A 13,441-nucleotide genomic window follows, 5' to 3' on the forward strand; every position below is an offset into this window, starting at 1 on the left:
TCTCAAGGTGATTTGATAAATGAATACTCTGTAAGCATCATATCGCATTATCTGTGATTTTTCAGAGCAAATGCAAATAACTGCACAGTTTATCACAGTCATTTCTGAAGCTATACATGAATTTGCTAAACTCGGCAGCACATTAACTTCTAACAGAGATAATTACAGGCTTGAGTAGTATGCAATTTGTATAGCATTCACTGACCTCCAAGTTGACCCTGTTCAGGGGCAAATTCATAGGTTGTCATAAACCCCATTAGACATGCCTAGTTTGAGGTAAAACCTTTCCAGACTACAGCCCTTATAGATAATATGACATTTGAAATCATGGCATGAGAATATTTTTTAAACTACTAACATGCATACTCTCCAGATATGATCAATCTAGCTCACATTGCCAAGCAAGACTTTCTTCTTGAAAGATTGGTAAAATAAACTGAAAGAAGAGATTACACAATTTTAAAAGCTAAAATAGAGATTCATGTTTCAAATGCCCAGCAACTGTACGTTCACAGCATTTTTAGACAAATGTACACATGGTCACAATTACCAGACACCAGAACTCAGAGTACCTGAAATAGCTTCAACCAAACCAAATCTCTTACTGAAGGCCAACATTTTATTCATTAGAGAGAAGGGGGCAATAAGACAACAGAATTGCTTAAATAGAGCATAAAACTATTTTAAAAACAGTAGTAATGCTGAAGAACTAGGACTTTYGTCACAGATTTCAGAACTAACATGTACCTTGAAAATTTCTACAACATAAATGTATAATCAGTGGTAAAACACAGGATGTATTTCCAGAGATAAACATTTTGCCTCAAATTATGGTTATTCTGGAGAAGTAATTGACAGGGAATTAAATGCGTGTGTGAATTCTAAATAGAAAACAGATACAAAAAAATTCAGTAGTTTTTCAGGTCATAAAAAACACAAGGCAATAAAATGGAAGTTTGTAAAGACGGCATTGTACTATTTGGGCTGTGTTTTAAAAGAAAAATCACTGATCACCTCTCGGCATATTGGGACTGGCTTGTGGCTGGCAGTGACAGGTARGCAGCTAAAATCCAGCTGATAAAATCCATCCAGGTGACGCTGCTGCGTCTGCTGGCAGAGTTTGCCCAAGTACGGACAAGGCAGCCTGCACCAGGAACGAGCGTTTCGCTGCAACGGGCGCAGCATCTGCCAGCTCAGTGACAACGCCGAGATTGCCGGTGTTGTCTAACTCATTCTGTTGTCTCATCTACCGCATAATTTGTCCTGGGTGGTGTTTCCTCACTATTTTTTAACATTGCTAAGTTGGTTTATTTGTACGCAGTGGATAYGCACACAAGTGCTTCTTCGATAACTTTTAAAAATTTACCATCTAATTTAGAAGTGCAGAAAAACTGTGTACATTCAGACAAATTATCCCGTCATCCCCATTAAAAGGTCTTTCTCTAATGTAACCAGAAATGTATTTTGTTAAATATCACAGGACTAACTTCACTGTTTTGTATAACTGTAATGTCTACATTCTGTCCAGGACACTTACTGGTGCTGAAATCCGAACAGATTTAGTTTACGTAGCGATTAAAAGCTAAATCCTTCCTCCTGCTGGTTCACGGGTTCTTTCCACAGAGAGAAACCATTAGCTAAAAAGCTGTCCTGCACATCACAGCATTTCCCTCCATTCCCAGTCACTAACTTTAATAGTGAAGTCAGCAACCCGGACCCGTAAGTAGTCTACTGAAACCCTGTTCAAACAGAGGAAGAATATGCAACACAAGAGGCAGGTAAGTGGGTCCCTCAAGCCATTCTACATAAACACTCCAAGTCTTRCCAATGAGATTTCAGATGCTTAAGAGTAGACCTTATCTCTCCTCTTTCTGTTCAAAGGAGAGTCAAGTTTAACCCTTTTGGTTTATCTATTTAATATAGAAGAGCCATCGTTCTGTATTTTATGCAGATTCCATTACATTTTAGGAGACTATTAGAGTCTCCTAAATAGAGAATAGCATTAGGAGATGCTATTCTATTGGATGAAAAAAAACCCTGCTTTTAGGCTTTTTTAAAAGGACAAGCAAATGACAATTTCTCAAGATTAAAAAAAGAGGTAAGAAATGAGCTAGTAACTAACTGATTTCAATGTCTTTGTTCCTACCAAAACTGTAAAACCAAAAGAGAGCCACAAAATAAATATTTACCCCAGGTACTTTCTATACCCTACATGATTGTAGAGCTTTGTGGTAAACAATGAAATGCCATATTCATTCTTCTCAACACGGCATAAAATATAAAAAGAAAGTGAGAGTGCCTTAGAAGAGCATGCGCTAGCATTTTACTACTTTTACTCAAGTTTGAACACTGTTTATTATCTTACGCAGAGAGTTGAAGACAGTCATTGTATTTCAACCCTACAAAGCTTCCAACTTTTTCTGCAGTATCTGCCCTTCTCGCAGAATCACAAAATTCATTAATTGTAATTTCTCATTTAGTTAGATGGACAGAAAACTTGCTGACAGACATATCCCTTTTAGTTAAAAAAAAATGCTCTTCGCTCAAAATATTGACACTCTTCTTAAATGAGAACACATGTTAATAATTATGTGAAGTCTGTTAGAGATAATAGACAACAGAAAAGCCATTATCTTTAATGTCCTCCTGCGTCTTTGATATGATAATCATTGCACTAAAGAGCCAAAAATGATCGATGGACTTTCATTTAAGGCATACACCTGACACAAATTACTTGACATTTACCCATTTTCTTTGTAAGATGAAGACAGAGTGGCATCACAAACATCCAGCTATCCTGTTTCTTGAAATAGTATAGAAAATACTTGATTTTAGGAGGATGGCTGACTTCCAAAAAGCCCTCAAAAATATTGGGAAGACTAATACAACTTTGAAATATGTGTTGCTCTTGCAACATTTAGTGAATACATATTGAATAAAATTATAGCAAAGAATTTTTCTTTCTTAAGTTACCTCTTTTCAGGCTTACATAGGCATTATCGTGTAACACATAATGACCCATCTTCTACGTGGTACTAACCTTTTCCAAATAAAATAAGTGAAGAGAACAGACTTTGGTTCCACAGTTCTAACAGGAGAGGGAAAACTTACAGCTTGAGAACAATTACATGTACCTATTAGCTTTAAAAAAACTGACTGGATGTGTATGGACAGGAAACATTAAGAGTTTGGAATGAGGKAAAGCTGGAGTTCTTTGCATGCAAAATGTTAGTGTTTCATCTGACATGAAAAAGAGTCCATACAAGGCCTTCAGAGTCTGGGAAAGATGTTAAATGCTTCAAAATCTATTCAAATTCATTGAAAGCTGAGTTCTTTCAAAAACAACAAAATTATTTTTCACCAAAATAGATATGAATTTTTATATGCTTAATTGTTTTCAATGCATAAACACCTATGGACTTTAACGGTTGTGCACTGAATTTGCTTATACTTGAACATAAAAATTCATAGTTAAGTCAATTTATAGTTTTAGACATATAACTTATAATATATCTTTGAAAATAAGCAGCATTTTTCCAGACATAAATGCTTTAAAATGAGTGTTAGAACTGAAATCTAAGCATGAGAAAATTTAGAAATGATGACTGAAAACAATCCAGASTAACAGTGACGTTTTCTAAAAGCATGTCATTGCTCCTGCCAAAATTGATTTAAAAAATAAGAGTCATATTCCAAAGTCATTTGCAATCTAAATGTCCACCAGAATCAATACCTAAATTGAAGTTATGCACCTAAATAACCCTGTACAACTAGGGCATTTTCTTCTTGATTTACATAAGCTACGACTTTTAAGTCATTTTGAAATGAAATGAATCAGCTAGGTTCTCTTGAAAAATCTCACCTAAAGATTGCAGCATCTTTATATGGCACATATCCATTTATCTCCAATGTATACTGTCAAGCTGCATGGTAACAGTAATTTACATATTTAGTAACTAAACTCAATTAACCAAAACCAGAGAGAAATTGCTTTGATTCACATTCAGGTATTAAACACTTCCATGTCTTTATTTTTTTACAAAAACTTTGACTTGCTGCAAATACAGGTACTTCAGAATTAACTTAGGCAGTAAGTCCCACTCCCTCTATACATTATTTATACACCTAAGGTTCAGGAAAAGTCAYGATACAAGCAATTTCCTCCTTTCCATTTCATAAATGTCACACTTAAAAAAAATCAACTGCATTGAACTATCTCATATAACCTTAAAATGCTTTTACACTTACTCCTAAAATCCTTTCTCATGAGAAAATAATTGTATCTGCTGATTTTTAAATCGATTTCACAYTATCTTCCTCTAATATTGGGATATAACTAGAATATTCATCTAGCTAGTAAATTCTCCYCCACCAAAAAAAGACAAATTCTGCTCTAAAGACATAATACCTAAAGGACAAGAATATTTGTTTGGATCATTATCTATATACTACTACAGAACTTCACATGACTGCATATATACAGAGGAGATAAATGCACAAGGATACAGGTTTCCTGAAATATTTCAGAGGATGTATTGTGGAACAAAAAGAGATTATTCCACAGCCATGGAATTTTGCAAAGGAGAGCACGATCAGAGAAGCATGAGCAGCCAAAAACTTCGCAAAGCTTCTAAGAACTAAATAAGCATTACTATAACAAACTTCAAAAGCATTTAAAAATACCAGAAGGTATATCTGACCTTCATTTAAACTACATTAACCTTTAAATTATATTATTTTTACRTTGTACTACTATAGAATGTACTACATTTCTCTCAAAAAAGTGCCTAAAAAAATAAGTAAAATCACCYTCTAGGCAGTCCTTTAAGAAGTTGTATCTTCATTGCTGCATGAAGGTTCTTAATTTTCCTTCCTTCTCTCTTCCCATATACKTGTTAGGACACCTTATTTTTTAATACTTGTATTTCAAATTCTAATAATTACATTCTGATGTCAGGATACTAGCCTCTAGGGATTACTGTAACTCAATTCATAAGCCATTTTCTGGCTCTTTTATCCCTGAGAGATGGACAGGAACTGTACTTTACACKTTGTAATTGACTCACAGAATCATGTCCATGGAAAGGCACTAAAAATGTTATCCAAACCATTTCTGTACTCCAAGAGAGTATCAGCTGTACCTGTGTCATTCTAAACAGATTTTCTTAAAAATCTCTTGAGGCAGAAATACATTTTTCCTAGCACTATGTGTCCTGTATTCTTCTGGTATCCTTACCCTCAGAAAGCTTTTCATAGCTTTTTCTCTTAACCAGCTGCACTTACTGTGTCCCCTGCACCAGTCTTCTCTTTTCCACACTAAACAACCACAATCTTTCAGTTTTTTCTCCGAGACTACTTCTACACTTCCGACCAGTCTCACCTCTTGACTCATTTTTCAGGAAAGGCTGCAATACCCAAAACTAGATGCAGTTCTTAACTACGAGCTGGCTAAGTTTATTAGCTTAAAAGAAACACTGACGTTCACATATCAGAGGTTTGCTTTCCTTTTTTTGTAGTACCATGACTTTGACAATTCATGCTCATCTTGTGATTCATTCTAATCCCCAAATTGTTTTTTGCTAAATCACTACCTGGGCAATTGTTCCCCCTCTTAATTTTAGGTAGCCGATTCTCCTGAACTGCATGAACTTGTGCATAAATTATCATTTCCCTTGATGTAGGTAAAGATTTTGATATCTCTGGCCAAAACTRGCTGTCAGCTGTAAAGGTAGGTGGTGAATATTTCTAATCTGTACTGTTGTAAGGTGTGTGCTATAGGAAGTTGTTCCCTATATGGGTAAGAATACAATAATAAAGTGAAATTTCTATAAGCTTAACATGATATTTTGCACATAAATGTTCCTTTTGCACACTAGGCACACAGATTATGATGACTGGTTTCACAGAAATAATTCTGAAAATAAATTGAATTATTGGGTTTCTATTTGAAACTGCAAGAGAAATGTAGATAGGTGGTAAAGAAGTCAGTCACAATTTAACATGGCACTGAATGTTAAAGTCTCCTTAGTTTTATAAAGAGGACCAAGTTAAATAAAAAACAATGTCCCTCTAGTTGAAAGACAGAACCTCACTTCCAGTTGCATCAGAATCTGGACTGTGAGGCACTGATTTAACTCTGATTCAAGTAGAAGAGTTTTAAGCAATCATGTTTTATCAAGAGATCCTGCACCACCTATTGGTCTTCCATYTCTCCAAATATCAAGCAGGCCCAAGTAATCTGAATAAGATGGAATAAAGTAGGACAATGTTTGTGCAAGAGAAAAGGTCAATGCTAACAAAACATTTATTAATGCATTTGCAAGATGTTTACACTGAAAAAGTAAAAATAGTGAACAGGAGCTAATAATAAAGCCAGGCACATGAGAAGCTGTAGAAATTTTTTGAACTGCTCTATTAATTGGCACTGTTTGTGCAAAAATTAGTATCAATTTGCAYTGCGTACATTTGGAAGTAGCCCTACCTACTTGTTTAACTGTGCAAAACCAACAGTATTTCCCCATTTTCTACTTGCTGCTCATTTTGTTATTTAAGAGGTCATTAGTTAATTCAACGATTCTGAAGTAATGACATATTATTAAACAAAATCYTTTACCTATTCCAAAGATAAAATATTACTGCAGATTCTATAGCTGTACCTATACTTTGCATTAGAAGACTATTTTATGAGAACATAATAAGGAGTTTATGAAGAAACACAAAATGAGTCAGCTAAAAATGATAATATAAGATTAACGTAATGAGATTCAGAATATGCCTTTATGTTTGTAYGGATGTTTTTTGCTAGACTATACAACTCTGACACCCCTGATACTCGTAACATTCTTTAGACTAGACAAGCACAAGTTTCTGAACTGAAACAAAGGAAAAGACTGTTTCAAAAACCCCACCAGATAGATATCCTCGTAAGAAAAAAAGCAAGTTGAGAGCTRAGAGAGAGCATGGAAAGGGAGAAGTGAAGACAGAACTGATAGCTCTATATTAATCTACAAGGAGCCCTCTGCTACCTTCAACTAATACACCGTACTGCGACTAAGCGTAACGCCTCCCTGCTGCTGGACTGCCTGGAGCCCAGCACGACCGGTCCGGTGGGGCTAGCCTGCAGGCATCTCCGGCTTCGGAGAGACRACGGAAAGCACACGACCACGTCAGACGACCAACCTGCTGTCTGTAAAAACTTCCAGTTGCGAMTATGAGTCGTTTGTCAAGGAAAAGTGGAAAGATAGAATCTAAAATAAGAAAATGCTTCTAGATCCAATCAGATTTCTTTGAATTCTAAAAGCTAATTTATCTGCAATTTTTAAACGGACCAAATCACAAAAAGTTTAATATCAGGCATTTTAGAAACTTTTGCCGTACAGTTTCCATGGTTTTTAACACCATGATCATAACTGCACAACTTTTACTGAACTGAAAGCACAGTCATTGATTTCCTACATAAAACAGCCATCTTTTTTATTAGGAGATTTATTCTGGTATTTTTGTACTATTTTTCAAGGAACTTCTTTCTTTTTTATTTCAGTAAATAACATCTCTAGTTTTAAGAGTAAATACATTTACATTTAATAACACAGAATAATTCAAACACTGACATAAATTTTAAAAGATCTTTTTAAGAAAACACATTGGCTTYTCACAAGAAGTAATTAACTTACATGTAATTAACTTATACCATTATTTCCTATATTGTACAAAGTAAGTTTATGCAGTTAGATTTTGGACATTAAGATTAAAAAGATCAGAAAAAAACCCTGTGGTATTGTAACGCGTAAATAAGCTACGGAGCAGCAAGGAAAAAGGGTAATACACGTTTACCTTTCAGAATACAAGTTTCTACCTTGTTTGCTGCCATACACCTAGTGAACAAGGTTTATTCACTCAGCTGCTAAGATTTTGAAATACAAAAGTTAAGTATTTGTGCATGTTACTTCTATGTTAAAGTTGTATTACCTGCATTTGTCTTTAGGAATYTGTATCTCCAATTAAACAGCTTTTGAAGAAGCAAGATTAGTGAAACGGAAAAATAAACTCCAGAAAGTAGCAGGAATGCCGCTCCCATTTTTCTCTTTCCGTATTATCACATCAGCTTGGCCGTTACAAATGCTGTAGCCTTGTTACACCCCCCGTTAACTCTTCTGCCAACACACCGCACAGGAAGGATCAAGGATGTCTCAGGACACCTGGCCTTGCTGAGCGTCTTCACAGGCCCGCAGGGACTGGACGGCAGAGGGTCCGCACCAGCCGCCCTCTTGTGGCTCCAAGCGAGCAAACCCAGGCTTACGAAACAGTGTACCGTGCGGACAGGTTTATAATACGCAACCACGCAGTTTTAGGAGGACTGGGAGCAGGCCCCTTCCCGCAGCACGGCCCGTTTCTCCRTCCCGCCGGCGCACCGCTGCCGCTGCAACACGCCGCCCTCGGGGCGGACAACACCTGCGCTGCAGTAACGACCCGGCCGCCGCCTGCGCTCCTGAGAGTCAAAGGTGTGATTAAGGCGTTCGATTATACCGGAAAACCATGTTTCGACATTACTTGCTCAAAACATACAGCAGTAGCTTTGCTGTCTTGCTCCATACCATATTTTTCCAGTAACTTAATCTTTACTGGAAGAGAGGTTTGCTAGAAYAACATAATGATGGTTTTTAATTATACAGCACTCCAAGAACAGATGTGGTCTGAAATGTTGTCACGTCTCGACACATACGAGAACTTTCCGTCAGTTCGCCTATACAATGTCTTGTCTACCTCACTGGCACGTGGAACTTCTATTTTCAAAGGCAATTAAATCTTCCAATGTAAAAAATAATCTGTAATTCAATTATCTAGGCAAGGTTGAAACAGCAATCTCATCTGTTTTACTTTAAAATGGGATTTACAAACCTAAATATTACTTGTTAGTTTAGCAATAAATAAAAAAGTTTTCTCAAAGTATAAACTAAGCAGCAACAAAATAAGCAAATATAAAGAAATAATACCTTTTTGGCCTTTGTTTTTTTTTCATAAGTCTCTGATAGTGGTTTTCTTTTTTCCTGAGCGGTATCTTTGGAGAATAAGTATTCAAACTCAGTTGTATCGAGTATGTCAGGTTCTTCTAGTGAATCCCACAATGTTGGCACAGCAGTTTTCCTATAAAGGGAAAGGTAGTAATAAAAGGATGCTTTAATAGAGTTTGGGATCATTTGCATAGGATGTGGTTCACTTCATTTTTTACAGATGTTTTATGCTTGTATGTCTCTTTGTTGTAGGTTTGAAAAACTAGGATGATTATGTGGCCAGTATTCTGTGAGACTAACCAGTTTTCTGCTCCATCCAACCAACTGTAAATTTTAAATAGGGATTATCTATTTTTTGTATGCACAAGAACTACATGTACATTCTAGAACTTGTTAACACAATTCTCTTGTTTTATCTGGAGTTGGGAAAAAATGACATGTAGTACTGCAAACTAAGTGCTTCAATACTAAATGACTTTTGTTTCAAAATTACAGTACTTGAGGAAAATACGTGGGAAAAAATAATCTCCAAACTGCTCTTCTTGTTTCATGTTTATCAGTAGAAGACAGGCCCACTTCTTCCAGTAGATGTCACTAAAAGGCAATGAAATGCTTTGTAATAATAATAAAAAAAAAAGTAGTGAAAACCCTTATAAGCTGCAAATGGTTGATGTCACCAAAAATATGCTTTTTAGATACAATATGCAACAGAACACAATACTTGAGCATGTAAGGGGAAAATGAACTACAAGTATTCAAATGATTTTTTTCTTGTATTTAGGATTGTTTCTACTTAATCCTCAACTGCATATTCACTACAAGTGAATGTTTAATGAATTCTAATCTGCTCATTAGCATCCAGCTTTGCAGCACATGCTTCTGTGTCAACAGCTCCACAGCTTCGCTCTTCCTGACATTAGCTTAGTGATTTCACTGAAGAATTGTTTTAGATCCGTGCATTCTGGGTCCATAACAAGATCTTCCAAGCCTGGATAGCTGCTTCTCTAAGCAGCAACCCTGGAAGATCTCTCCAGTTCTAGTCCAGATCATGAAGATATTGGATTATTAGACTTGGTGTCCTGCAGTCTACTAGAAAGCTATGACCTAGATCCTATCTTGTACTAACCAAAAGCTTGATAAACTAGCACTATTTCAGAACAACTATTTTCATCTCAGTGAAGCAACAGAAGAATTACAACCAGCTTTATTTATGAACCAATTATTTACTACTATTCACCTATTCAGTATGAAACAATTTATCACCAGTAATTTTGGGAAAGTAAAACTGAATTGCTGAACTTCCAAAAAATTTCATCTCCTTTAATTTTGTATCAAAAAGATGCAATTGACATTTCACTAACTGTTTGTTCCTGCCAAACATTTTACATAAAATAGGAACATGTTAAAGTGTTTGATTAAATCAAAATGAAATTTGTGGAATTATGATTCTGTACCTGTCTCATCAAAATAAAGTCGATGAAAGGTTGTAAACTAAAATAAAAGTATCTCATATTTAAATATATTTTAAAGAATGCAATTGTTTAAGAGTGATTAAAAATAACCCTAAAGCTAACTAAAACAAAAGGTCAGAAATCTGGAAAACATTTCTTAAAATGTTTAAAATAAAAAGCAAGGTATCATCTTTATAACTGCACTTGTGGTAAAATTGCTTTGCATAGAGATAATAGTGATACGAATTTTAAGATGCTAATAATCACCTCATTTCATTACTTGCCTAACACACAACCTGAATTATATTTCAAGATTCTAGCAACTCCTTGTTCAACTAGAAATATTTTGTGTCACTTAAGAATCTTTTAAAAAATACATTTTTTTCATGCAACTCACTTAATGGAGCTCCTTGTTACATTAATAAACACTTAAAAGATCAGAGAGTTAGATGGAGCCTCTATCCAAAAGAGCAGCCGAGCAGCACTGAAACCACATCCCACTGTGGCAGTGAGGTATATAAGCTGCCAACTGAATGAATACATAGCAAACAGAGGGTATGGGAACATTCAAAAAACACAGTTCAAGAACTGGTTATCTTTCTATGCCTTTTCACCAACTGGTCCCTTATAAACAGAATCAGTAAAACAATGTATTTTACGTTAAGTTTAAATTTACGAGAAAGGTATATACAATTAATTTAGAGCTCAGATAATATTAAGGTAGCAGTGATGTCATTTTATTTTAAAGTTATCTAGTTTTATCACACCAGTAAAAAGAGTAAGATTGGTAAGATAAAGTCTTTTTTTTTTTTTTTTTTTAACTACTATACTGTGTAGGAACCTGGATATTTAGAGCGTTCTGTCCCTAAGCTGTACGTATATATCCATATGCTTTGCTTTTACCGCTCCCACAGAATTACACAGAGAGGTTAAGCCTCAGTGTAACTGATTCTAGGGCTGGAATCATAGACAAAGACACACTTGGTACTCAGAAAATGGTATCATCTAAAGTGACTAGAAAGCAAAAATAAATCTAATTACATTCTACCACTTCAATTCTAATTAAAATTTTTGATTTTAAGAAAATGCATCTCCTGCATTACTGTTGTCTTTTTAATGCTAATTCTAGAAAATCAGTATATTTGGTAACCCTGCTACTAGAAAAGCAATAGCTGGCGTTGTGCAGAACTCCGACATTCTGGAAAAAAACTACAGAACTTCTTTCAGTGACAAGGTAAATAATTTTCATTCATATTTACCATTTTAAAACCAATTTCTGTGATCTATTTTTAGGCTTCTGAAACCGACTCCATTTTTGTTTTCTTCAAATATTAAATTCCTTGCCTCTATATTAACTTTGTTGCATGTTCCTGCATTGCTTACTTTTTGTTATTAAGGCTTAAATAGTTTATATGCCAATATATTATGGTATATAAATATCACCACTAAATCCAAATAAATATCGTTTACCTGCTGCCTTGTAGTTGTATGCGAGTCCAATATAAAGGCTTCATGGGACGGCTAGGTTCAATGGCAGGTTTCCGAGGACCTTGGCTAGAAGATAAAGTGCTATTAAAAAAGAATCCAGGCCCAGGAGGTGGAGGGGGTGGAGGCAACCCAGATCCAGGCAGTGGAGGAGGAACAGGAGGTCCCARCCCTGGAAGTGGTGGTGGTGGCGGCGGTGGTGGTGCTTGGAAATTCCTACAGCCTTCAGGAAGTGGAGGTGGCAGTGGTGGCCCAGATCCGAAGTGAGATGTCAGTGAAGTCAGACCTGGTGGTAAAGGTGGTGGTGGAGGGACTAACCCTGGTAGTGAAGAATTTGGAAGGGGAGGAGGAAGTGGTGGTGGTGGCGGTGGTGAAGGAAGAGGCAGCATTTGTTTTGTTTGACAAGATAAGCCACTTTCTGAAGACTGTGTATTGTAACATATTTCCTTATTTTCACTTTGGGCAGAAATACTATGAGTCAAAGAAGAAATATTAAGCTTTTTGGGTAGTGTTTGGTTATTTTTCACAGCTCTGTTTTCTTCTTCACTAGGCTTTATGAAAGTTTCTCTATCAGTTTGTATGTATACATTTCGGTATGTCTTTGGTGGGTTATCATCTTCAGTAGATACACCAATTTCCCTTGCTTCTTCATTTCTTCTATTTAATTTATTTTCCAGTTCATTCTTCAGATGTGCAATGGTTTCCTCAAGCTGTGCAGTTGATACAGCATGTTCTCCACGAATATGGAATACCCTGAGTTCAAACTGAGACTGTAGAACAACAACAAAAAAATCCTCAGTATAAATATTTTGCTAAAGCAATTATTCTGCAGTAATTAAGGATCTTCACATGTAGATCATGTTCTTACTTTAAGCAAACTATAATGACAGAAAGACCTCACTTTCCCCATTCTAAATGGTTTTATTGCAAGCTATTACATAATTAGGCAATTATTAACTTTTAATTAAATGTAAACAGAGGATATTTCAGTGAAACACATTTTATAACTAACTACCTAGAACATCAGTTTAGCAAATTCTAACCTGCACCCTGTCTTGATGCAAACTTATTTTTTTAAATTGCTGAATGCAATTCATTAGGATTTTTTCATTAGGAAAAAAGTTACCTGTTTCCCATGGTATCCTACTTAATGGCACATGATTTCATTGACTATGACATTTCATAAACATGTCATATATAGTTAACATGTTGAGAAGTAAGAAATAGTTGAAGTGGAACAGAAGCTGAAAATCCTCTAAGATACGGGTAAGCAAATTAAAACAAACATTTTCTCATTGAGGAAGATCTACTAGAAATGTCCTCATCAAGTAAATTCACAGGGGTACACACATAAATTCTCCTTCAAATTTCCCATTACTACTATAGAATCATAGAATGGTGGGGTTGCAAGGGACCTCTGGAGATCATCTAGTCCAACCCACAGTGTGGCCCACATGGGGACTGAACCCACAACCTTGGCATTAGCAGCACCAT

General features: G+C 35.8%; 1 protein-coding gene across 1 annotated transcript in view; it reads right to left on the reverse strand.

Moving 5' to 3' along the window:
- FMN1 (formin 1) overlaps positions 1–13,441 on the reverse strand; it is a 142,976-nt gene that overhangs the window by 82,587 nt on the left and 46,948 nt on the right. Inside the window, exons 4-5 of the mRNA XM_085306681.1 lie at positions 11,933–12,717; positions 8,994–9,144 (exon numbers count right to left, since the gene is read on the reverse strand). Coding sequence (XP_085162807.1) covers positions 8,994–9,144; positions 11,933–12,717 — 936 coding nt within the window. The remainder of the gene's footprint in view (positions 1–8,993; positions 9,145–11,932; positions 12,718–13,441) is intronic.

Source organism: Rhea americana, unplaced genomic scaffold, assembly GCF_003343005.1.
Source record: "Rhea americana isolate MKP2758 unplaced genomic scaffold, rheAme1 scaffold_245, whole genome shotgun sequence".
Lineage (NCBI taxonomy): Eukaryota > Metazoa > Chordata > Aves > Rheiformes > Rheidae > Rhea > Rhea americana.